This window comes from Armigeres subalbatus, chromosome 1 (assembly GCF_024139115.2).
Source record: "Armigeres subalbatus isolate Guangzhou_Male chromosome 1, GZ_Asu_2, whole genome shotgun sequence".
Classification (NCBI taxonomy): Eukaryota; Metazoa; Arthropoda; class Insecta; order Diptera; family Culicidae; genus Armigeres; species Armigeres subalbatus.
Window position 1 is genome coordinate 18,980,882 of NC_085139.1, and position 27,416 is coordinate 19,008,297.

The 27,416-nt window shown below is 42.9% G+C and overlaps 1 protein-coding gene across 1 annotated transcript; it reads right to left on the reverse strand.

Moving 5' to 3' along the window:
• Positions 1 to 333: 333 nt before the first annotated feature.
• On the reverse strand, positions 334 to 11,642 carry LOC134206002 (uncharacterized). The gene is made up of 5 exons (XM_062681693.1): positions 11,049 to 11,642; positions 9,175 to 10,929; positions 8,370 to 9,065; positions 740 to 806; positions 334 to 668 (listed from the first exon to the last, which is right to left on the reverse strand). Exons 1-5 carry the CDS (start codon positions 11,640 to 11,642, stop codon positions 334 to 336), a joined length of 3,447 nt encoding a protein of 1,148 aa, XP_062537677.1.
• Positions 11,643 to 27,416: the final 15,774 nt, after the last annotated feature.

The following is a 27,416-nucleotide window of genomic DNA, read 5'->3' on the forward strand; positions in this document are numbered from 1 at the left end:
TATTTCTAGATAACGAACTATGCCAGATATAATAATTTCATTACTATTAGATTCGACTCAAATGCGATCCACTAGTACTGTAGAGAATAAGTTCAGGATTTTAGATTTAATTTTATTCTAATTGCATGCTAGACATAAGTTTCAATTGCATGACTTACGTGATTCACTTATTTGTTTCAATTCACTTTTATTTAAAAAAATTTTAGAGAAATATTTTTAAGAAATTCAATTATCCACAACAATTATCATTTTCTTTCATTTCATTTCGCTTTACCATTGTTCCTTTTGATTTGACAGATTTGTCATCTATTCCTCACACACCTAGATCCTAGTTTACACTTCAGTGATGCCATCACATTCCCCCGGCCGTAACTCCGGTGCGGATCCCCCGACCGTTCCGGATTTACCATCTCTAATCTCCAACACAGCCAAATTCGTGGTTGCTCGTTTAAATACACCTCCAGAGGTTTTTATACTGACTTGCCGGATCCGTCCATCTGATCCTGGAAATATCTGCTCGACGATTCCCCTGGTCCACTTTTTCCGAACCCGGCCATCCACGACAAACACTAAGTCGCCCACTCGAATGAAGTTTTTGACTTCAAACCACTTAGTTCGGTGGTTTATAGATGGTAGATATTCCTTCGACCATCGAGCCCACATAAGGTCTGCAAGATATTGGGACCTTTTGTAGACATCGCGCTAAGCTTGTGCAAGGTCGGTAACTCCTGCGACATACATATCTTCGGATCGTACTGTACCTCGTAGAAAATGGTTCGGCGATACAGCTTCCACTTCAGCTGATTCTTGAGGGACATACAGGGGTTAGACAAAAAGGTTGAGATAGGCAAAAAAAAGTCGAAGTTCAAATCAGCATAACTTTGCGTAGAATGATCCGATTTTGATCAAACTGGGACCGTCGGACGCGGAAACTCTTCTAGTATACTGGCCCTATGCGAAACCTCTGATTGGCCCTTGACCACCGGTGGTGTTCCGGGTTTTCCGAGGGTATGTGAAAAATGCATTTTTTCTGCCGCTTGTCATTTTATATGACGTTTACTGCCATCATGTTTTATGTTTTCTCCAGAAACTAGAACTAATATGCTGACCAATGCTGGCTGCAGAGCTGAAATCCTATAGGTATACGCAGAGATATGGCCATTTTCGTGAAAACGGTACGGGATTGGCCTTACACCCTGAACAAATGTCACTTTCGCAGAACTTCCGGAACCTGTTACAAATTGGCCAAAGAGTCACAGTCCTCAAAACATATCTCTAATAAAAATTCTATATTCATTGTCTTGATAAAACATGAATTTTGACACCCGCATATGCATGGTTCCAGATGGTGCCAAAACTGGCCCCTCCTGGAAGGCCCATGGAACCTGCTATAAGGGTGGCAGTGGACACTATCATTCTGGAAATGTTTCTGTTATCATCGTCTCACAAATCCATGAAGTCAGATACTCATATTTGCATTATTCCGATCTGTTATCATTTCATAATGTCCCTGGTACCGTTTTCACGGAAATGGCCGTATCTCTGTGTAGTTTAGATGGATTCTCGATCTACAGCCACCATTGGCCGGCGTATTAGTTCTAGTTTTCAAAGAAAGCATAAAACATGATGAAAGTTAACGTCACATAAAATAACAAGAAGTGGAAAAAATGCATCTTGAACATACCCTCGGAAAATCCGGAACATTTCCGGTGGCCAAGGACCAATATTAGGTTTTGCAGGGGGACAGTATACTAAAAGAGTGTCTGCTTCTGATGGTCCTGGTTTTATCAAAATCGGATTATTATACGCAAAATTATTAAGGGTATGCGATAATACAATTTTTCCTGACGAAACGAAACGAAACGAAATTAGAAATTTAATTGTTAGTTCGAAACGAAACGAAACGAAATTCAAATTTACTTCCGAGACTTCGAAACGAAACGAAATCGAGGTCCATTTGATTCGAAATTTTTCGAAACGAAACGAAATTTAATTTTTTTCCGCGGAAATTTTGTTGAATAGTTTTTTTCTGCATTATTAGGCAAAAACGAATAAAAAATCCGCGGAGAAAACCAATTTTATTATTAATTTATCTATGGGGAGAATGTAGCTTAATTTTACAAAAGGACATTAGGACATTAGATCAGCTTGGAACCTGTTAAACATTTTCAAAAGTATGCCCCTTACCATAAACAACGTACAAATATTCATCGCTAAATATTTCCAACAGACCTCAGTAAAAATAAAAAAAATAAAATGATTTTTTAACAGCAATCAACAGATTCAATGTGCCACCCCTCCATTTCTATTACCATCTTGAATGAAGTCTCCAGACAAATTGTCAACAAAATTCATGAAAATGGTCTTTCCAACAGATCTTAGCAGTATGAAAGCTGTTGATTGCAGTTATATATAAATAATATATAAAGAAATCTGTAACAGATTTAAAAAATTAAGAGAATATAGGAGATTAAGCCTACTGAAGTTGAGGGTCTTGAGGGTCTACTGAAGTTATAAGATAAAGATAGCTCAGAAAAAAATACTTCCATAAAAAATTTTTATTATTATTTATTTGCTGTTTCCCAGTAAATATTTGCTGTGTTTTAGCAATAAAACGTCATAATTCTCGGCAAAAAAACGTTTTCACTCAGATTCCGAACATGACTCAGATTCCGGCATTTTAGCGCCCTAAAACTAAAGTTTACATTGGTTGGTACTAAGGATTTAGGTAACAAAAGAATTCAAGCTCATATGGAGGAAATTCCGTAAATATAGCCAAAATAGCCATTTGAAAGCGAGTGTTCTGAATATGATATGAGTCATGTTCGAAATGTGAGTCAAAACGGTTCGTGTTTGCTGAAAGCTAGGGGGAAGGGTCGTTTGGCCGAATGCCACTCGACAGAAAGTTGTTTGGCCGAATATAACATTTGGACGAACAGACCATTTGGCCGAAAGGATCGTTTGCCCGAAAGGGTCAATTGGCCGAAAGGGTTATTTGGCCGAAAGGGTCGTTTGGCCGAAAGGGTCGTTTGGCCGAAAGGGTCGTTTGGCCGAAAGGGTCATTTGAGCTTGATTGACTGCTCGTAGTTGCTACTCCATTATGACCAGATCAGCTGTTCTTGCACAGGGAACCAACAGATGTTTGCTTGGGACTAGCACACATCTTCAATGTGCAAGTACTGGTGATCTCATTTGTTAGGTCATACTGGCGCCTGCCACGTCAGAATGCAAGTCAATGTAGGGAAGGGGGGGGGGAATGATGATGCAATCACTCGCCCACTGCAAGCCGAATATACCTCTGCACTTGCCACGAGTTCATGCGGAATTTGTTGGAATTTTTGGGTTAGGTTGGGGAGGCAGAGGTCCGTCTTGGTTAACGAGCTGCCAATGTGATAGATAGGAGAAGGTAACTGATGGAATTTCTAATTGGAGGTAGGAAACGAGCTCTATAGTTCATTTCCAATTCTAGCAGATTACTGTTAGAATACTCAAGTTGAAGGTATAGGAATAGTAATGGAAACGGTATGGAAGTCCATTTCCAGTTCTAGCGATTGCTAGAATATGAGAAATAAAGAGAAAGATACAAAGTAGGAGAATGGAACGGACCTGGGATTGAACCCACGACCTCCTGCGTATGAGGCAGAAGCAGTAGCCATATGACTACCAAGCCCGCTAGCGATTGGCCGAAAGGGTCATTTGGCCGAAGAAGTCATTACGTCGAAAGGGTCATTTGGCCGAAGGAGTCATTAGGCCGAAAAGGGTCATTTGACCGAAAGGGTCATTTGACCGAAAAGGTCATTTGCACGAAAGGATCATTTGAAAAATGAGAAATTAGGAGTAGTTCTCATTCTTCATTTCTAACTTCTAGCTGTAAACATTGAGGAGCGCGAAATGTGTAGTAAGATGTCTCACTACTCACTTTTTACAGCAAGAAGAGTGAAATGAGGAGTGAGAAGTGAGACGTCTCACTTCTCACTCCTTATTTCTCACATCTTACTGTGAAAAGTGAGTAGTGCGAAGTGGGTAGTGAGACGTCTCACTCCTCATTTCGCGATTCTCACTTTTTACAGTGAGAAGAGAAAAATTAGGATTGAGAAGTAAGACGTCTCATTTCTAATTTCTCACTTTTCAAATGACCCTCTCGGCCAAACGACCTTTTCAGCTAAACGAATCTTTCGGCTAAACGACTCTTTCGGCCAAACGACCCTCTCGGCCAAACGACCCTTTCGACCAAATGAGCCTTTCGGCCAAATGACTTTCGGTCAGATGGGTTTCGGCCGAATAGTTTTCGGCCAAACGACCCTTTCCCAAAGCTAGGACATGATGCTGTCTTGTTACTATTCAGTCGGTAGCTCTGGCGAGGTGGTCGCCAGTGTATCCAAATTAATTTCGTTTAGAATCTTCCATACAATATGTTTCAAAACTCGATGTTTATCTTCCTTCTATCCATTATTTATGTAAGAGAAGCGAAAGATTCAAACACAAAAGATTTCACTTGAAAAAATATGACTGATATATGATATGATAAAAAAAATGACAAAAAATAAATATAATGCTTAATATCAACACTTATAAATCTTTGCAGACCTTGAGAATGATGTATAAGTCTTTGCAAATGCAGACATTTACGTTTATTGCTAAATAGTAACTTTAAAAACCAGCAGCATGTTCAAACTACCAACAAACTGCCCTACGGAAGACGCACCGCACCAACACGATTGTGACAGAAAATCGGTACAATTTTGAAACATCTGGATCTGCAGGATCTAGAAGATGTGGGAAAATTATATAAATATGAGATTTAATGATATACGGAATCAAAATTATCTGAAGATAAAAGTTTAGGTCATGACAATGATCTCCATCGGAAGGATCAGAATAAGTTTCAAAATCTGAAATAGATGAGTTATCAGATGAGAATGTTCCAAATCTGAGGCATTCTTAAACCTGCAAACATCTAAAAATCTTTTTACAATGATATGGAAATGCTAGTATCATCTTCCAAACTTGGACGTACATGTTCATGATAGAATTAGAGGCGAAAGTATAGAATTGATAGTTCCGTAAGGATACGGCAGGCATGAAGAATGTTTTTATAGAAGTCGATTTGAAAGCGAGCGGAGGGTAATATTTGTGATGGCACATATCACACGACCTTCCTTCTGCCAAGCTTCCGTATGAAGGGGGAGGGAAGAATATCAGTGAACATGTACGTCCATGTTTGGAAGATGATACTAGCATTTCCATATCATTGTAAATCGTTTAACTTCACGAAGAAGTAACACACACGAAATCATTAATTTAATCTAAAAATCTGCTAAACTTCTGTAACATCACCATCTCCATTTCACTATTCTCAAACAATGGTTGCTGAAACTGATTACTATCAAAAGAACACGGAAAGCAGACAATACACAGTAGATCAGTGAGGAATATTTTGCTCATCGAAGAGTTTCCACAACTAGAGCACAGATCGAACAATCGCCTCATAGTACATTACATTTTACATTCACAACTCAGTTAACTTAAATAAAAATAGAGCATACCAAAACGATACAAATTATTTCTACGTCACTGAACAATATTATTTAAATCAACAGATAGGTATGCATAACGTTTTATACTTGAACACTTTCAATAAATTATTGAACAGAAAAATTGTTTTAAGCTCTTTTAGTGGAATGTATTCAATCGTCTATGACGAGTTTAGTACTTTCCATTTATTCCACTACGTTTTGTTATATTTTAAAACATTGAAGAAATTTTCAAGTGGAAATCTAATTGCATTTCTGTTGAAGATACAGAATTGTATTACACTAACGCCACAATCATGGGTCACACACTAATATGGTTTGATCAACGTGCAAAATGGAGTGACTAATAATTGTTACAAAGTGACCCACATTGTGTACGTAATGAGATTTAGTGAAGGAATTTATATGTATAAATTTTTGAATAGAGTTTGAAAGCTGTATTCAGCGGCGCAGCCGAATTTTTTTATGATATGAACATTTGAATTATTAAAAATTCATTTCGAAATTCCGCGAAATTCCGTTTAATTTCGTTAAAAGTATAATTTTTCAGCCGAAATTTTTGAAATTTTACGATACGAAACGAAATCAAAATATCAGATTTCGCCATACTCAAATTCCGCGGAATTCCGCGGAATTTCGTTTCGAATGCCCTAAAACGAAATTTTTCGAAATACCGCATATGCTTAAAAATTATGCTGATTTGAATTTCGACTTATTTTTACCTATCTCAACCTTTTTGTCTAACCCCTGTAGGTAAGAGGACGAGAATTTATTATGTCCTCGGCTTCTGATAAAGTTGTACTAAGTACTTCGTCGGTTACCTTTCTTCCATCTTCGAAAGCTCGTAGAGCTTCTTTTACTGATCGGACCATTCTTTCCCAGGCTCCTCCCATATGCGGAGTCCCGGGAGGAATGAAGGTCCATTTGGTCCTGGCGCTAATGACACAGTTTGCGCAATTGTCGTGAATGGACTTTATCAACTCTTTACTGGCAGCTTTAAAGTTCGTGGCGTTGTCTGACACGAATTCTTCTGGAACGCCTCTTCTACAGCAGAATCGACGAATCGCCATGAGACATGCTTGTGTGGTCAAACTATGGACCACCTCTAAATGGATGGCTCGAATAGCCAAACAGGTAAACACCGCAACATATCTCTTTTCTTTTCTGCGCCCGACAGTCACTTCAATCGGCCCCAGGTAATCTACGCCGACTGAACTGAATGGACGTAGTTTAGCAGTCACTCGTGGAACGGGTAATGGAGCTTCCTTTGGAGTTTGTGGAAAGCACTTGTAAACCTGGCACCAAGTACAATTCTTCATTATTTTGAGGATCACTGATCGCAAATTTGGAACGTAGAAACGTTGTCTTAGTTCGTTAAAAACCGTCTCACGGTTAGCGTGGCCGAACTTTTCGTGATAATATTGTACTAGCCTATTCGTGATGATGTCATCTTTGGGTAGAATAATTGGAAATTTAGTGTCGAACGGAAGAAATGAAGCCCTTTCCAATCTGCCTCCCACACGGATCACGCCACTTTCGTCCATGACGGGAGTAAATTTATACAACAAACTTGACTTCTCGATTCTCAACGCCGCTCTTCCTGATTGTGTTTGATTCTTCTTCAAGATACAGACTTCGTCGGGAAACCCATTCCCCTGAGCCTGCCTCCATAACACAGCTTCTGCTTTCTGAAATTCTTCCTGTTGTAAAGGACAGCAAACAGTTTTTTGATGAGCTTGTATAGCCATTGCTTGATTTCCAGTAGCTAAGTATTACAGTCCATATTGGTTCTCCTCTCAACTTACGACGACAATTTTCAGCAAAACGGAGCACGTAAGTTGTTGCTCTCACGATACGAGTCCAGCGCGACATGGACTTAACGTGTATCAAGTGTTCTGCCGACGAGTTTACATTGTGGAACAAAAGGTGAGCTCGCATTTCTTCGCCTATGTTGATTGGTGGTGCCATATTAATTGGCCAACATTCTTCAGGTTCGTGCAGGAAACGTGGACCGGCAAACCACGGTCCATTAGCGTCGAGGGAGGGGCCTTGACCCCATTTGGTCAATGCGTCGGCTATATTTTGTCTGCTCGGTATCCAGCGCCAATCCATTAAGTTAGTTAACTCATGAATCTCCCCTATACGAAATGCTACAAATTGTTTATATTTATGTTGATCCGAACGTATCCAGCTTAAAACAGTTTGTGAATCTGTCCAGAGAAAGCGGCGATTGACTGGTATGGAATGATTTGACTCAATCGTGCGTGTGAGCCTTGCTCCAAGAACTGCCGCCATTAACTCCAAGCGAGGGATGGATTGTCTTTTCAACGGTGCTACTTTGGAGCGCGACATCACCAATGCACATTTGTAGGTCCCATTTACAACTGCACTGAAGTACGCTACAGTTCCATAAGCATGCTCACTTGCATCAGTAAACACGTGTAGCTCCAGCGAATCGATTTCATCCGAACGAAGTTCACCAAAATACGCGCGTAGGATTTGTATTTCTGCAACAACTGGAAATAACTCGGTCCAGCGCTTCCATTCTGACCAACTTCCGTCATCAATAGCTTCGTCCCATTCATAGCCCAGCCGCCAAAGGTTTTGAACAATAAGTTTTCCATGTACCGTGAAGTGAGAAAGCATGCCTTGAGAGTCGAAAAGCCCCATAACACAACTCAGGACCACTCGCTTCGTTGGTCTTTCTGTACCACAGAGAAATCTTCCTAGATCCTGACGATGATTAGTAGAGAATGACAAGGTGTCGTTACAAGTGTTCCATATGATTCCCAAGACACGCTCTGATTCTGTGATTTTGTCCTGGCTCAGACTAACTTCCGTCAAGGACTTCTGCTCACCGAGACTTCGAAGCACTTCCTCTGCGTTGGAAACCCAATTCCTTATCTGAAATCCTCCTCTAGCATGTACGTACGTAACGTCCTTTGCTCGCTGAATGGCTTCTTCCACGGAATTCACGCTGTCGAAATAATCATCGACATAGTGGCTTTCGACGATTGCCTTCGCTGCGTCAGGATACTCATGCATGAACTCATGGGCGTTTAGGTTCTTAACGAACTGCGCCGAACAGGGAGAACTAGAGGCGCCGAATGTGGCCACGTCCATTATATAGACGTCCGGTTTTTCCGTTCGGTTCCTCCGAAAAACAAATAGCTGTGCCGATTTATCCTCCTTGCGTATTTTCAGTTGGTGGTACATCTCACGAATGTCTGCACCGAAAGCGATTGGTCGCTCTCGAAAACGGCACACGACAGCAGTTAGCGAAGTGAGCATGTCAGGTCCTTTGAGCAACTGTGAATTCAATGAAACGCCGTCTACTCGTGCGGCGGCGTCCCATACTAAACGAACTTTGCCGGGCTTTTTCGTGTTTAGAATCAGATTTAGAGGCAAATACCACATTTTGCGACGATCCATTTTAGCCAATTCTTCCGCGGTTGCCACATGCGCATACCCCTTCTGGAGATACTCGACTACTTGTTGCTTAACATTCTCGTACAGATCGGGCGTTTTTTTCTAAACGACGTTCCAGATGTTCCAGACGACGTAGAGCCATCGGTAGACTGTTAGGGAATTCGATGAGGTCCGTTTTCCATAGGAGTCCTGTCTCAAACCGGTCTCCTACTCTTTTCGTTGTTTGTTCAAGTATATCACGGGCTCTTTTCTCTTCCTTGGATTCTTGAATAGTCGCCACCACAGATTCTTCTAGTGCATAGTGATCTTTTATGAGATCATAGATTTTCTGATTGCTTACTGCTTCGTGATGATACAGAAAAGATTCTCTCAATACTTCCCTTGATTGGGGACCATACACGGTCCAGCCCAGTCTTGACTTAACAGCGATTGGTTCGCCAGGAGAACCGAGCTTGGTTTCTACTGGAGCAATGACATGGATGTTGTTCAATCCGATTAGTAATCCGGGACGATCGCCTGCATATGAATGGAAAGGTACATCACGGAGAAAAGCGTATCTTTTCCCAACCTCCGTAGCTTCCAATGACTGCCAGGGAAGTAATAATTCCTTCACAGTCTGTACCGCCTTCAGCAGCATCTTGTCGCCCGCCCCAGGAGGTGAAATCCACAAGTTTGGACATAAGGAGTCGTTCTCGCTTCTGGAAATATCCGACGTCCAGTTGATGGTCAGTGGTAAATTTATCCCTTTGGCGCCAATTTTATCCGCTAAATGCCTTTCAATTAGCGTCACCGACGCCCCTTCGTCCAGGAATGCGAGTGTGTGCACTGATTTTTGTCCGCAGTGTAGAACGACAGGTAGAATGCGGAAAAGAATCGAATTGTTTGAATGAACGTGCGTATTCATTGCGACGGTGGTACTTGTGGGATGCAAAAGTGGATTATGGCGTTGCTGGCATTCACCAACGCTGCAACGGAGCTTAAATTTGCATTCCGCATTCCCATGGTCATTGAGGCAAACTCTACATAGCCTTTTCTGCTCTACCAGCTTGATGCGATCGCTCGACGACAGTTTTCTGAAATCTTCGCAATATCTCAAACGATGGTCCATACGATGGCAGACTACACACGGCTTTTGGCGCCTCTCAGCACCCTCGTTCCTTCTTGAGTTTTCGGCAATGCTGTGGTTATAAACTCCGCCTTTCGATGCTCCTCTCGTGCATTTAGTTGAAGCTACCGTTTTCTGATCAGATTTAGGGTCCAGGGACACGTTTGCCTCACACGCTTCGGCTACGATTCGCGAAAGAAATTTGGAAAGAGTACACAATGTGACTAGCTTCTTCTTCTTCTTATAACGCACCCACTCGCGCTTGTCGCTAGCCGGTAGCTTATCTACCAAATCTTGCAATAGAAGAGGGTTCATCATATGTTGCTTCAGACCAGCCATCTTTAGGTGCTCGCACAGTTGCTCCACCGCGTTGCCAAAGGGGACATAACTGGCAAGTTTTTCTGCTTTCGGAGCGTCCAGTTTTCTTATCCGATCAAGATGACACTGGAGTAGCTGTTCCGGTCTTCCGTACATCTGCCGCAGTTTCTTAATAACTCTTGGCACAGATTTTGGAAGTAGTAGCTGACAACGAACACTTTCTAAAGCTGAACCCTTTAGGCTTTCTTGTAAGCGTACAAGGTTTTCAACATCACTAAACCCACAGGCTTCCGTCGATGCTTCAAACGCTTCAATGAATAACGGCCATTCTTCGGGTCTGTCGGTGAACAAAGGTAGTTTTCTTGTTTTTCCATTTCTTAATGCTAACTGAGTTTTAGAAGGGCCATTCCGTGCTTTCTCGTTTCTCGCCGGTTCTGTGCCATCGGAATCCGTTTCCTCCTCGTCTGACTCATCCTCCGATGTCTCGTCTCCTGACGACTGATCGCTTCCATCTTCGTCGCTATCGTAGTCGTCTAGCAGCATCTTATTATGTAAGACAGGAATTTTCAACGTATCAATCTTAACTTATATGACGGTGTTCGAGACGATTCTCCCAAAAATGTAGAGTTCACATTTTGACACGCTGGTCTCGACTGGTTTACATCACCAGCCGTTTTTAGATGCTTTATTTCTGGTTGAACAACGTCGAACTGCGATTGATATGCTAGCCTCATCTGGTTCAATCGATCCAAGTGGTCCTTCTCCCGCGCGAGTGAATCTTCCAGCAATTCTTTTTCCAATTCCATCTCTCTTTCTCTTAACTGCCTCTCCATGTCCAAACGCTTTTTCTTGAAAACCAGCTCCATTTCGATACGCTTCTCCCTCATGATACGTTCCAGTTGCAACTCTTCTTCTTTGGATTTTTGTTCTTCACGCAATGTCTGCATGATTCGCGAAACATTCGGACCAACTGGGCGGTCCGATTTAGAATTCGATCTATCGGAATCGGAGGTATTTCCGGATGTTTTCTTCGATTTGCCGGTCGTCTTTTTCTTCGAACCTTTTCTCCGGCTTTGACATTCCTCTGCGGAGCAGAACCACTTCGATTCAGCTAATTCAGCTTCCGTTACCTCGACGCAACGGCAATGAAACCAACCCTTGCAGGAATCGCAACCCACCATCTGTTCGTTAGTGACTGACGTTTGTGCACAAGCACTGCAAGGAGTTAATGTGAGATCCACTTGTCCATCCGTCATCTTTGAGGTTATGGTCTATACTTCTTTTTTAGAATTTGTTCAGACCGATATCAGAAGCACTATATTTTTCCAAGCAGCTTTTCTAGCAGCTAAAACTAAATATATTTTTATTAGTTGTCGATTGTACATATAGTTATTATTCTAAATGTCACTTACAAGAAGTAGTTTTATCTGCCAACCTCGTGCTATGAACGGTGTCAATCTCTTGTGATTAGTTCCTGACCTATTTTAAGCTTTATTTTAATTTCAACATATTTTAATAACTATTTAATTTTGTTTTACTTACTATAGTTCCGTTTTTTTATTTCTAGATAACGAACTATGCCAGATATAATAATTTCATTACTATTAGATTCGACTCAAATGCGATCCACTAGGCTAGGTGTACCAGTTGTGGATATAGCACCAATTGTCGCACTAGTGCTTTATATGCCAAATGACCAATCAAATCACCGCAAACCAAGTTCATATCGATAATGCATATTCATATGGCACGATAACACCTTTGATTTTCTCCACAACAAGCAAAGCATAATTGTAAAAATTGATTTTGCTTAATTTTTAACGTCCTTTGCACCAGTTGTGGCACTAGTGGTTCCTATTTGGCCAGTCCCATAAGAAAACAATGGGATTTGCCAAATAAGGAACCAAAATTAAGAATAGTGCCACAACTGGTGCATGCGTTCCTATTATGGATTAATCAATTTTGAGGATTATAACATATTTTATTGTGGTTTTCACAGCTGTTCTAAGGAGCAGGAAGTTAAACCTTCCGCTTGATATATAAAGTCCACCCACATGCCATTTACTTATTTTTTTAAAAACAGTTGTTCTTATGTATGGCGACAACTGGTACACCGACCCTAGTACTGTAGAGAATAAGTTCAGGATTTTAGATTTAATTTTATTCTAATTGCATGCTAGACATAAGTTTCAATTGCATGACTTACGTGATTCACTTATTTGTTTCAATTCACTTTTATTTAATTTAATTTTAGAGAAATATTTTTAAGAAATTCAATTATCCACAACAATTATCATTTTCTTTCATTTCATTTCGCTTTACCATTGTTCCTTTTGATTTGACAGATTTGTCATCTATTCCTCACACACCTAGATCCTAGTTTACACTTCAGTGATGCCATCACAAGCATTGTCCATGTTTCATGTCCGTAGAGGACAACCGGTCTTATAAGCGTCATGTACATGACACATTTGGGGCGGTGGCGAATCTTTTTCGACCGCAGTTTCTTCTGGAGCCCGTAGTAGGCCCAACTTCCACAGATGATGCGCCTTCGTATTTCACGACTAACGTTGTTGCCAGCCGTTAGCAAGGATCCGAGGAAGACGAATTCCTCGACCACCTCGAATGTATCCCCGTCTATCGTAACACTGCTTCCCAGGAAGGCCCTGTCGCGCTCGGTTCCGCCCACAAGCATGTACTTTGTCTTTGACGCATTCACCACCAGTCCAACTTTTATTGCTTCACGTTTCAGGCGGGTGTACAGTTCTGCCACCTTTGCAAATGTTCGGCCGACAATGTCCATGTCATCCGCGAAGCAAATAAATTGACTGGATCTGTTAAAAATCGTACCCCGGCTGTTACACCCGGCTCTCCGCATGACACCTTCTAGCACAATGTTGAACAACAGGCACGAAAGTCCATCACCTTGTCTTAGTCCCCGGCGCGATTCGAACGAACTGGAGTGTTCGCCCGAAATCTTCACACAGTTTTGCACACCATCCACCGTTGCTTTGATCAGTCTGGTAAGCTTCCCAGGGAAGCTGTTCTCGTCCATAATTTTCCATAGCTCTACGCGGTCTATACTGTCGTATGCCGCCTTGAAATCTACGAACAGATGGTGCGTTGGGACCTGGTATTCACGGCATTTTTGAAGGATTTGCCGTACAGTAAAGATCTGGTCCGTTGTCGAGCGGCCGTCAACGAAGCCGGCTTGATAACTTCCCACGAACTCGTTCACTAATGGTGACAGACGACGGAAGATGATCTGGGATATCACTTTGTAGGCGGCATTAAGGACGGTGATCGCTCGAAAGTTCTCACACTCCAGTTTGTCGCCTTTCTTGTAGATGGGGCATTCGATGCGTTCGACGCAGAATCGTGTTCCATTGTTTCCTATTGAAAATTGGCCAGATCGGACTATGGGCTCAGAAGTTATGGCCAAAATACTTTTTTTTCCTACCAAAAGTGCGGAGAAATTACTCATTCGAAAGAAACGAGAAAGGCACCATCCCCGCTAGGTGGACTAATCTGAGTTTTTCTTCCGCCTTTTTTCTTTCTTCTGCCTTCTTCCTTCTGCCTTCTTCCTTCTTCCTGTTTCTTCTACCATTTTTTACTTCTTTCTTTCTTTTTCCTTCTTCTTTCATCCTTATTCCTAGATTTTTCTTTCTCCTTTCTTTTTCCTTCTTCTTTCTGCCTTCCTCAATCTATCTTTTTCCTTTTTCTTTTTTTTCTTTTTTCCACCTCCAGCCTTCTTTATAGTTTTTCTTCCTCCTTTCTTCTTCTTTCTTCTTTCTGTCTTCTGCCTTCTTCCTTCTTACTTCGTTCTTCTTCCTTATTCCTTCTTTTCTCTGCATTCTTCCTTCTCTTTCTTCCCTCTGCATTCTTTCTTCTTCCTTCTTCTTTCTGTCTTCTTCCCGCATCCTTTTTCCTTCTTACTTCTTCCTACTTCTGCCTTCTTCATTCTTCTTTCTTTTTTCTTCTTACTTTTTCCTTCATCCCACTTTCTTTTTCCTTTTTAATTTTTCTTCGGTTGTTTCTCCTTCCTTGATTCTTTCTTTTTCCTTCTTCTTTTTTTGTTTGTTCATTCTTAATTCAGTGATGATTGTATTGCTTGCTACTCACATCTCACTTATTAGAAATGAATCGGTCCTTATCAAGACTTCTATTATATGGAAAGGAAAGTTTAATTGAAAGGAATTTTCTCCAAACTACCAAGCACAATCACATGGTGACTGTGGAAAATGCAATTGCGTCGGTATCGGTCCCAGTGACGGCCATCGTTGCTTAAGAATATTCATCCACTGAGGTACAGGGTATTGACAGTAAATCATCGAGTTGCTGTCGTCGGCATCAGTAACAAAGAGGTTGAATTTTCTTACAAGATCCTGATTTTGGTTTTGTTGCTATTCCCGTTTGGAAATGCACATTATTGGAAATGATTCGTTCCTCTCCAGAACCACTTGTATGAACAAAAAAAAGTTGACCCGAGAAGTACAAAATACAATCGCTTGCCTACGTTTTGATAGAAACTCTGTAATAGATAATAACAAAAATTACTGAACATATGGATTGCCTACCTGAAATCATAATCCAACTTGGTCTCCTAGTGTGCCGTAATCCTGAACAAACTGTCAAGCCAAAATATTGACTTGTTCCCCCCACCGCGAAATGAAAATGACTGGTTGTGCCGGTTTCAGCATTTTAGGTCAATAACTTTCTGCCAAGTAGCAGTTCCGGCCATAACAGCCGAGGAAAATACATTTTGCATTCGTATCTTTCGACCTTGAAAAGGCAAACGGAAAACGACGATCATTTCCTCTTGCACAGATGGAGTGAACTTCGCATCACACCCCCATAAAAAGCATTTCCATACTCTGTTGCAGAGGTGAGAATGAGAATGTACCAACAAACAAGCAACACCTCGTCCAACCAGAGTGCAAAACCGTTTCTGCAGTTTCTGCATTCGCTTATTTTTTGCCCCACACCGCACTGACGATGTATTGAATGTAGAATAGGTGAACAGAAGCCGCGACACTAAAATGTAATGACCCGTGCATGGGAAGCGGGAAAACTGGATAACGTTACCGGTGCGGTGCGGTGCAAAAAAGGGGGTTATCGATAGCGGTACTCATGACGTTGTTGCTTGCTGCCATTTCCACCATTTGAATGTGGCAAATAATATGTGACAGGAGCCAGAAACGATTACGGAAGTGCATTTTGCCGTAATCGAAAATACATTTCAGGAAGCTTTAAAGCGTTTAAGTCGTTCGACCACCATGCGCCTCCATTGTGTGTTCTCGGGCGGACGATCGTGACGTTGCTATCAAACTGTCTGGTAATGTAATCCAGCGGCGAATCGCTGGAGCTGTCGAACAATAGTTCACTGTGTAAATAACTACCTTCCCTTTCCGTGAACTGACCGAGGCAAAAATCAAATTATTTTCACTGTCACTTTTACCGAGCCGTTGGTTGGTCATTGTAGGGCGCTCCTGCTACTGAATAGCTACCGCCCTTTCATTATTTGCAGCTGGATCAGAGATATGCAGAAGTGAACGGGCGCAGTGTAAAAATTGCAAACAGTTTCAATCTTATACCTCAGGCTGGTAGTCTCAGAGATTGCGACGGTGTCGATGCGACCATTCTTTTTCTTCTTATTGGCATTACATCCTCCACTGGGACAGAGCCGCCTCGCAGCTTAGGGTTCATTAAGCACTTCCACAGTTATAAACTGCGAGGTTTCTAAGCCATTTTTGCATACGTATATCATGAGGCTAACACGATGATATTTTTATGTCCATGGACGTCGAGACCATTTCCAAACCGAAAATTGCCTAGACCGGCGCCGGGAATCGAACCCAGCCACCCTCAGCATGGTCTTGCTTCGTAGCCGCGCGTCTTTCCGCACGGCTAAGGAGGACCGATGCAACCATTACTAAGGCAAAAAATTCGAAACAATTCACCTGCATTGTTTTGCACTTTTCTTATTCTTACAAGAAGGGGAAAATGTGGATAATATGATCTAACTGATACCAACTTCCGACGATTGATGGGCCTTAAGATTGTTCTTGCAATGCTTGCTGGCTGACACTGCCTTTGGAAAGATTCTAACCCGGTTTTGCGAGTTATGTTTATTGTTTTATTGTTTATATGATTTCGAATTTCAACAAATGAATAATTTCCGAGTTAGTTGGCAAAAGTAGCAACAGCACACTTTGAGCAGATGAAAAATCGTTATTCGAATCGATTTTTGAACCCTTCTTCTGGTGTAAAAAAACGTAAAAAAAAGGAAACCATGTAGCCTTGCAACTTGTCGCCTTGGGCAGATTATCCGAAAAGAAGATGAAATGCACAGCGTAGAGAGGAAGCGGAAAAAGGGCACAAAAACCGAGGAACTGGTGATCGATGACGTCGGACGTTCCCAAAGGATACCAAGCGAGAAAATCGATGCTTTTCGCTGGTGGTGAGCTGTTTTCACTCCGGTGGGAATTATTATTTCAATTTCCGTTCCACGTTGCTGCTATTAGATTTAACGTTATTATATCAATTTGTACTCGTTCAGTGGTCTTTCTCCTCGGCTTCGGCAATGTATAGACCGATGGATGGTACCTGAGTCCCTATCATAAAGCTACTGTGGAAGGACGGGCAGCCTATGCGGGACAGGGTGAGTGCGGAAGGCCAAAGAGCAGCGGAGATGTGACTCGGTTCGGCGAGTTTGACGACACGGTACGGCGCTGCTGCCGTTCTCCTTCGACCGATATGATGGGACAAGTTCTCTGGAGGCTGCTCCGAGGTTCGTCCGTCAGCATAGCATCAACTGGTGGCACACAGGAAAGCAAAATAAGGATGTGATTCAGTTCCTTTTTACGCTTATTACATTATGGGGACACTTTTATAGGTTTAATAAAACTGTTTGCGTGTTTTATCGTAAATTTGAAAATTATCTGCAGAAGATAGGATGGAGTCGTGCCAAAGGGGGAGGGCGACAAAACAGACGTCGCTATGGAATAGTGAACTGTTGTTGCGGTACAATGAAAGTCAAAGGTTTTCCGTTGAGATGCTGTTGTTGTGAGCATAAAGTGCCAATGAGTTAAGTTTTTTTGTGCTCAGCTCTGTAACAGAATGAAACACATTTATTCTGAATTTATTTACAACGTACCATTCAATACTGTTCATGGTTAGTGTTATGAAAAGGTACATTTTTTATGATCTACCTCAATCGCTTCATCCTGCAATTTTTACATAATTTCGTCGCCCCGTTTCAAGCGTTCAGGATGTAATCAGAGTTGTAACTTATTTCTAAGTTTAGAACCTTTTCATATTAATGTATTCGCTGGAATGATTTACGACTCGAAAAAAAGAAATCATGCGATCGAATTTAAATTTTAGCGATATTCATAGTCGGCAAACGTCAGATTTAAGGCTCCTTCCATTTACGTTTCCGCCCTAAAATGACGCCATTCAATGTGTCGATTACTGTTGATAATAACGCATGAACATAATATGAAATACATTGACCGTTTCTCAAGGTGTGTATTTATTTTTGAACAATGTATACTTGTGCAGTATATGATCCCAAAATCAGATTACATTAGCATAGCAAAACAGTCCCACATTTCATTCCCATGCAAACAAATCATGCTAACCTGCGTGTTTGTTAATATGGGGGCCAACAGCCGAAAAAATCGCTAATATATACCGTCTGAAATAAGTATAAAGACGAGCATGATTCCCATACATTTCCATCATGTTTACATCTCAATCGATTTAGACCTTCGAATCTGGAAATAATTATTAAGAAATCAATTTTAGATATGGGCTCCACACAACAGACCTGTCTTTATTATTATTTCCTACAGAAACGCAGATATGCATGAATGTAACAATCATTGAATAAAATTTCAAGTCATTTTAAGCCTCCTTTCCAGAGGCTTGGACCCGCTTTCAAGAGGCTTGGACCCGCTTTCAAGAGGCTTGCAATCCTCCTTTCAAGAGGCTTGGAAGCCTCCTTTCAAGAGGCTTGGAAGCTTCCTTTCAAGAGGCTCGGAAGCCTCCTTTCAAGAGGCTCGGAAGCCTCCTTTCAAGAGGCTCGGAAGCCTCCTTTCAAGAGGCTCGGAAGCCTCCTTTCAAGAGGCTCGAGCCTCCTTTCAAGAGGCTCAAGCCTCCTTTCAAGAGGCTCAAGCCTCCTTTCAAGAGGCCCAGCCTCCTTTCAAGAGGCCTGGAAGCCTCCTTTCAAGAGGCTCAGAAGCCTCCTTTCAAGAGGCTCAGGCCTCCTTTCAAGAGGCCCCAGCCTCCTTTCAAGAGGCTCAGGCCTCCTTTCAAGAGGCTCAGAAGCCTCCTTTCAAGAGGCTCAGAGCCTCCTTTCAAGAGGCTCAGAAGCCTCCTTTCAAGAGGCTCCAGCCTCCTTTCAAGAGGCTCAGAAGCCTCCTTTCAAGAGCTCAGAGCCTCCTTTCAAGAGGCTCAGAAGCCTCCTTTCAAGAGGCTCAGGAAGCCTCCTTTCAAGAGGCTCAGGAAGCCTCCTTTCAAGAGGCTCAGAAGCCTCCTTTCAAGAGGCTCAGAGCCTCCTTTCAAGAGGCCTGGAAGCCTCCTTTCAAGAGGCCTGGAAGCCTCCTTTCAAGAGGCTCAGAGCCTCCTTTCAAGAGGCTCAGAGCCTCCTTTCAAGAGGCTCAGGCCTCCTTTCAAGAGGCTCAGAAGCCTCCTTTCAAGAACTCAGAAGCCTCCTTTCAAGAGGCTCCAGGCCTCCTTTCTAGAGGCTCAGAAGCCTCCTTTCAAGAGGCTCAGGCCTCCTTTCAAGAGGCTCAGAGCCTCCTTTCAAGAGGCTCAGAAGCCTCCTTCAAGAGGCTCAGCCCTCCTTTCAAGAGGCTCAGAGCCTCCTTTCCAGAGGCCCGGAAGCCTCCTTTCAAGAGGCTCAGGCCTCCTTTCAAGAGGCTCAAGCCTCCTTTCAAGAGGCTCAGGAAGCCTCCTTTCAAGAGGCCTGGAAGCCTCCTTTCAAGAGGCTCCAAGCCTGCTTTCAAGAGGCCTGGAAGCCTCCTTCAAGAGGCTCAGGAAGCCTCCTTTCAAGAGGCTCAGAGCCTCCTTTCAAGAGGCCTGGAAGCCTCCTTTCAAGAGGCCTCAGGCCTCCTTTCAAGAGGCTCAGAGCCTCCTTTCAAGAGGCTCCAGAAGCCTCCTTTCAAGAGGCTCAGAAGCCTCCTTTCAAGAGGCCTCAGGCCTCCTTTCAAGAGGCTCAAGCCTCCTTTCAAGAGGCTCAGAAGCCTCCTTTCAAGAGGCTCAGAGCCTCCTTTCAAGAGGCTCCAGAAGCCTCCTTTCAAGAGGCCTGGAAGCCTCCTTTCAAGAGGCTCAGGAAGCCTCCTTTCAAGAGGCTCAGAGCCTCCTTTCAAGAGGCTCAAGCCTCCTTTCAAGAGGCTCAAGCCTCCTTTCAAGAGGCTCAGCCTCCTTTCAAGAGGCTCAGAGCCTCCTTTCAAGAGGCCTCAGAAGCCTCCTTTCAAGAGGCTCGAGCCTCCTTCAAGAGGCTCAGAAGCCTCCTTTCAAGAGGCTCAGAAGCCTCCTTTCAAGAGGCTCAGCCTCCTTTCAAGAGGCTCAGAATCCTCTTTCAAGAAGCTCAGAATCCTCCTTTCAAGAGGCTCAGAAGCCTCCCTTTCAAGAGGCTCAGAAGCCTCCTTTCAAGAGGCCTCAGAGGCCTCCTTTCAAGAGGCTCAGAAGCCTCCTTTCAAGAGGCCTGGAAGCCTCCTTTCAAGAGGCTCAGCCTCCTTTCAAGAGCTCAGAAGCCTCCTTTCAAGAGGCTCAGAAGCCTCCTTTCAAGAGGCTCAAGCCTCCTTTCAAGAGGCTCAGGAAGCCTCCTTTCAAGAGGCCTGGAAGCCTCCTTTCAAGAGGCTCAGAAGCCTCCTTTCAAGAGGCTCGGAAGCCTCCTTTCAAGAGGCTCGGAAGCCTCTTTTCAAGAGGCTCGGAAGCCTCCTTTCAAGAGGCTCGGAAGCCTCCTTTCAAGAGGCTCGAAAGCCTCCTTTCAAGAGGCTCGGAAGCCTCCTTTCAAGAGGCTCGGAAGCCTCCTTTTAAGAGGACGGTTGATGTTCGTAGGGTGGACTTTTTTTTATCTTTTTATATTATATTGAATTTTAAATTTGGTCCACTTTTACACTTGAAGCACGTTTCTGTGTTGAGTAGATTATAGGCTTCCACTATGCATGAAATGCGTCTCGGTACAAAGCTAAAGGCGTCAGTGCGGCTAGCATGATAACTTCGTCTCAGTGTAAGGTGGGCAGAGTTGAAAGAACACGTTTCTCACCTTTGCCTCCAACGGGGGAACGAAAGCTCCCGTCTCCCAACTCAGACGTAGAGCCGATATGACTAAAGATCACTTACTGGAGAGGCACGACTATGAATGGAGATATACGGTCATCCTTCCCGAGTAGACGAAAATAGCTCATTAATATCAAATGTTGATAAGATAGCAAAATGAGATATGGACATGATTGATATAAGAGATAAAAGATCAGACGATAATATCAAAATTTTGCACTAAAATATCATGGGAAGATCAAGTTATGCTATTTGTAATAAGTGATCAATATCATGTGCCATTAGTTTGTTCTTATCCATAGCATATATTGATATTTAAATGATATTTCGGTGCACATTTTTGATATTGTTGCCTGTTCTTTTATCTCTTATATCAATCAAGTCCATATCATGTTTTGTTATTCGGTTCATGGCTTCTGCCCGGGTTGTGACTTGTGACTTGTAAGGATCCAAATCTCATGACTTGAAATATATTAGCTAGGGAGAACCAAATTTTTATGACTTTCTGTTTCTAAAAGTGTAACAAATCAAAAGAATAAGCTAGCCATATCAGTACGAATAACAAACATATCATTTACCAAAGAGTTGTATTTTCTAGAGATTGGAGCAGAAATTGGTGTGTTTAAGTGTGAGGATTCGCCGGTATGTGTTGCTACCTTTTCTCGGTAGTGCGTAGATTTATTATCACCTTGGCAACCAAACCGTCAAGGCACGTATACTACCAGGGACAACATTTCGTAGTTCACGCTTCATGGCCGATTAACGATTAGCATAGCTGATTGTCGGTACAGCGCACCCATCCTTTGCCCCATACTCCATGTTTATCATCTCAATCGACTAGCCCCAGGCAGCTGGCAGCCAGCTGGTGACCCGATTTGTCACGTTAACGAGCTACCAGTTCGCGAAAAATTATATCGCAAAGTTGGTCCACCGGGGTAACCTTATTTACACCACAAATTGCAAACATGCCACCACCGCGGAAAGCACGGATCCATAGCCACGATTTGCAAATGAGCTCCGTCAGAAAACCACCACCGCACCGTGCCCGTGGCGCCGTGCGTAAATGGCGGGGAGTAAATCTAAATTTAATAAAAACTTCCACCGAACCAGAACGGCAACAACAAGCTAGTGCACTGCTTTTGGAATTATTCAAACCCATCAGGCGAGCGATGTCGACGACAATACGGCCCAACGGTGGTGGTCCAACAGAAGTAACGAGCTGCGGGTACCGCCGCCGTCGGGTTCAGACCCCAGAGGGCCGTGCCAGTCAGTGTCAGGCGGTTTTAATTCAACTTGTCAGTAGAACTATTCCTAGCTGATCCAATCCTGGGGTGACTGCAAATTTTCTTTAGCTGTGCCGAGTTCTGACAAAACCGTGGCCAGAGCTGGCGTTGACGCCGTCGTTAACACGATAACGCTTTTGATTTTTTTTTTGCAAGAGTTGGTAACCAGGTACGCAGGAGCAAGTCGGGCACTACCAACTCAACTGATGGTGATTATGTTGAAAACGTGAGATACTTTCGAACCAGACCAGCATCTCTTTTCTCGGCGGCAGCATGCAACGAGTGACGGAGGGAGCTTCGTTAATTAGTGCGATAAATATAGCAGAAAATGAAACGGAATTACAGTCGGCTTTCTCGGGGTTAGATATCCATGTTTCACAGCTTTTCGTGCTACTGCCTAGGCTTTAAGGTGATTATTTTTAGTTGCCCCTTGAAAGAAGCTTACTATAATTAGACCAGAAAACTTTTTTTCACGCCTGTTTCTAATTAAATTGATTGAGAGTGAACTTTACAATACATCACAAGGCAGGAAATAAAAAGCAATATTCGTAAAGTTTTAACAACCATAACTTTAGACAAAATGCTGAAGGTGGAAGTCGTCCTTGTATGTGACTGCTTATGCTGATGATTTGACTATTTGAAAAAATGAGGAGGACTTAGATTTGATGCTTCAAATTATTCACTCCTACGGCTTAGCTTTGAACATTAAACTGAACGTAGATGAATCTTCTTTTATTATGCTTAATTCATGCAAAGCAGGACCCTTCGCAATCCCAGAGGTATCACATCAGAAAATTCTAGGTGTTCATGTCTCTAGTAAATGGTCGGAAATGGTGAACTTAAAATATGATAAAATCATAAACTATATCCAATATCAATTGTCAGTAAGCAAAATCTGCAATCTGGACATTCCCGCAAGGGCATTAAATTTAAATGTGATCGTCATTTTAAAACTTTGGTATACGGCCAAATAATTTTCATTTAGGAAAAATCAAATCATTAGTAGGAAGGTTTTTATGGAGTAGTACAATTTTCAAAGTTGATAGAAACCAGTTACATTTAAGAGGTGAAGACGGCGGTCTCATCGACGCTGAAAGTAAATGTAAGGAGCTATTCATTAGAAATATTTTCCTATGATAGTTCCGAAAATAACAATTCAAATTTACTGCGGTTAGTGTGCTTGAGTAGGTTGTCAAGAAATGCTCAGATAGCAGCATTCGACACACATTGGAGCACACTACCCCGCTAACGCTGCTGGTCTTTCTACCCCTCAGACCAGGTCTCGAGCAGAATGCAAAGCCCTTTGATGGAGGTTGGATGGAACGCGTCGTGTTGTTAAAGCCAGAAGTAAAGCCCTCCAGCCGCTAAGGAGGGTTCACCCTGGCAACCCGGGAAACGTAAGTGCATTGGAAAACAACAAACGAAAACACTATGAGTGCCGAAAGGTCAGCCAAGACGCCAAAAGGCAGCAGTGGGAGGACTTTCTTGACTCCATCAATTCGTAGAATTTCCGATCCACCGGATCTCGCGCCGATAAGTGATTACTCAGTCAATTTTTGAAGGCTCATAGCCACTAGGGCTTTGACGGTGTAGAACTTTCGAGTTCCGTCGGACTTGGTAGATTCCCCATGGAACCAGCTCTTTTGATCGCTGAGCTTTCATCTGCTATTGCCGGAAGCAACGGAAAGTCTTCTTATTGAGATGGAATAGGATATCGGAAGGCGAAAAACCTTGCCCCTATCGCACAAAAAGTATTACTCGGTCTGGTAAATGAAGCCTAGATCAGTCAAATTTTCCCCGAAGATTGGTGGCTCAGCCACGTCAATTCGACCCTTAAAAACAGTACCTCCTCTTGCGACATCGCCGATAATCAGCCTATCTCGTTGACCTCCTGTGTTTAAAAGGACGCCGATAGGTTAGTTAACCGTAAGCTGCGTGCACAACTTGAGGCTGACGAAAGATTTGGTTTTTGCTAAACCGCCTTGCGCCCAGGGTATGGGTCCGAACCGAATGGCCTACATCTTTGACTATGAGGACGGCATCCAGCTTGTGGTAGTCAGAGATACTTCGGCGCGAACACGTTTTCCAACTCAAGCAGCAGCTAGTGCGATTCATTGATGAGCCTCATCGATCGGCTTCACCATATCGATCGGGAAAAGTGTTCGCAGGCATTGGATCTTCAAATATTTCGTATACCCGCCAAAGCAGCCCTATCCTTCTTCATCCGTGCTTCTATATCAATCTTGGTTCCACCATCCGACGTCAACTGGCTGCTAAGGTATTGAAAGTTTTCGATCTTGACTGCTTGCCCGGCTACCAGTAAGTTGAAGGGATTGTTCGTGTTCGTTCATCTTGTTGACGTTGATCGTGAGAACTGCCGTAGAGGAGCACTCGGCCAGGTCGTTTAACCTCCTCTGCATATCAGAGTGCCGTTACGCTAGTAGAGCAATATTATCATCCAAATCAAAGTCGTTTAGAAGCTCTATAGTAATAGGCTGCCCGAGCAACACGGTCGTTCACACCCACCATGATCTCGTCGATTACAAAGAGGAACAGTTGCAAAGATACAATCAGGGTAGAAATATTTCACAGTCAATGCAGTGAAAAACATGGATCTCAGTATAATCCGCAATCGCCTTCATCGCCGCCGTGGTGAGTGCGACTGGGTGCAGCCGAAAAATCATGTCCAATACCGACCATTCAATTTCGCATTCAGCCACTCACAATTCGCTCTGACAGGCTGCTCAGTTCGCGCCTTACCGTATGACTGTGAGTGGCCCATTTAAACGCGTGGTGATTTTTTTCAATTTGCTGGGTGAATGTGTACATTTTGCTGTGGTGATTTCCATCTTCGCGGCGCAGTGGGTGATGTGAGTTCTGTTGTTTACTTTTCTGCCTCTCCGGGAATGTGAGGTTGATTTCAAAGCAGGAAGAAAATAAAAAAATGATATAAAAAATATCACCTTCATCCAGTGCTGCCGAATATTTACAACCCTGGATACAATACATCCTTGCCTCACTTCAGCAACTACCCAGGATGGGGTCAAACAAAGCTCCGTTTTGTAGGACTCTGCCCGTAAAAGCTTTGCACTTCGATGAGACCGACAATTTTGTCTGGAACTCCCTTGCGTCAAAGAGCGCCCCACACATGTTCGTGGTTCAGACGATTGGAAGCTATTTTGTAGTCAGTGAATATCAGATAGAGTGACTCTTGGAATTCGTTGACTTTCTCGAATGATTTGGATACGCTCCACACAGGATCTTTCAGGGCAGAATTCAATCTACTGTCGTCGAAGAGTCGTGTGTATTTTCTTCTGTATCAGATATTGGATAACATTGCACAGAACTTTGAACATCCTTTCTCCACTCAGGCGTCGTAAGACATCGTGGACGAGGCAAATATCACCAGTTGTTGCAGCATTCTCCCCTTCGTCGGCTAGGAAGTTCACCCGAGCTCGCTTGTCCCGCCTGCAACAGAGTTGAACTTTCTTTCCTAGAACCGAGTACCGTTGCCGGGACTCGAACTTGGTTGTTCTGGTTCTTGCCCGCTCTATCGTGGCTGTTGCTTCTCTACGTTCCTCATTTTTCCGCCAGGTTGCATCTGAAATCCACTTTTTAGGCTGAGTGCGAGGCTCACCAGGATTGTTTTCGCTTGTTTTGATAAAGGCATTCTTCTACGCTGCCACCTTCCGGAGCATCCGCTGCCTGAGTTCCAATTGATCTCTTCCCAGCTGGATCTTCTAGTCGGCGTGTGTTGAATCGCCGTCCGAGTCTCTCCTCCCGCCGCTGAATCCGAGCAATGCATAATCGGATCTCGCCAATAAGAAGATGATGGTCAGATGCGATATCAGCGCTGCGTTTATTCCGGACATTAAGAAGGATCCGTCTCCATTTTCGAGGTGTGGTCGATTTGATTTTCAGTTTGTCTATCACGAGAGACCCAAGTGACTTTGAGCACTGGTCGATGGGGAAAGAGCAATTCACCATGTCGTTATCCCCACAAAATTCTGCCAACACAGCTCACCGGAACGTGAGTACTTTGAATGAACTCGCATGTGTTGGGCACCTAGCTCGTGAGCTGCACAAGGTATACGTGAGCGTGGAAGCAATCCAGGAAATACGATGTCCCACAACTTATTATTTATTCAGACTAAGGCCGAAGTGGCCTGTGCGGTATATAAGAGTCTTCTCAATTCGGCTTGGTCCATGGCTACACGTCGCCAATCTCGCAGTCTACGGAGGGTTCGCAAGTCATCGATCCACCTTGCCCGCTGCGCACCTCGCCTTCTTGTGCCCGTCGGATCGTTGTCGCAAACCATTTTCACCGGGTTACTGTCCGACATTCTGGCTACGTGCCCGACCCACAGCAGTCGTCCGATTTTCGCGGTGTGAACGATGGATGGCTCTCCCAGCAGCTCATGCAACTCGTGGTTCACTACACGTACTCCTACACGTACCGTCCGCCATCTGCACCCCACCATAGATGGTTCGCAGGAATCTATACCATTTCGTCGAAAGACATTTCGTCGAATGACATTTTGTCGAATGACATTTGGTCGAAGGGACATTTAGTCGAAAATGTTTTTTTTAATCTTTTAGAGACGCAGGACATTGGGTCGAATTACATTTGGTCGAAAGGACACTACGTCGAATGGATATTTGGCTGAATGGACATTTAGTCGAAATCAGATTTTAGAATTAAGAATTAAAAATATTGGTACATTTAGTCTAATGACGTTCCGTCGAATGGCTATTTGAAAGAAAAGTACTTTAGTCAATAACAATTAAAAATAAATGGTTTATTGCGGTGTTTCTTAAAGTCAACTAATTGTTGCTCCAATATTGTTCAAAGAATGATGGGTTCATAAAAAGAATAAATAATAACACGAAAACGGTTAATATTTCGAGAATATTCCCGAATGCATATTGACTTTAGTGAACTCCTCTAACCGACTTCAATGAATCTATACCACTTAGTCAAAATAAATTTACTCGAATGATGTTTTTTCATTAGACATTTAGACTATGTGCCGGAAAATAAAATACAGTCGACTCTCCACATCTCGATGTTCTATATCTCGATATCTCTCCCTATGTCGATGGTTTCCTCAGTTCCTTCAATCTACATACATTTAGGCTTCTGCATCTCGATAACCTCCCTATCTCGATATCTCTCTATCTCGATGGGTTCTGATCATATTTTGTTCAGGATTCACTCTCCTTATGTCGATATGGTCAGATTTTTGGGCTACTAGACCATCTTTGGACAATAACAAACACATCAACAACAGGAAACGACATTTGTTTTGTTGTCGTTTTTCATACACAGAGAGAAAAATCATTAATGAAATTAAAAAAACCATTGGTTAAAATAAAAAGTTGCGTTGGTTCTTTTTCGTAGAGAGTTGCGTATGTTTAAAATAAAAGTGCATCAACTTTTGCGTCAACGATGTTTCA

Excerpts from the sequence above, each read along its gene's own strand:
- LOC134206002 (XM_062681693.1), bottom strand. The coding sequence starts at position 11,642 with ATGACGGATGGACAAGTGGATCTCACATTAACTCCTTGCAGTGCTTGT. Across the intron at positions 10,930-11,048 it reads ATCTAAAAACGGCTGGTGAT|ATGCTGCTAGACGACTACGA; the intron begins GTAAACCAGTCG and ends TTACATAATAAG. Across the intron at positions 807-8,369 it reads AGCAGAAGTCCTTGACGGAA|AATCAGCTGAAGTGGAAGCT; the intron begins GTTAGTCTGAGC and ends ATGTCCCTCAAG.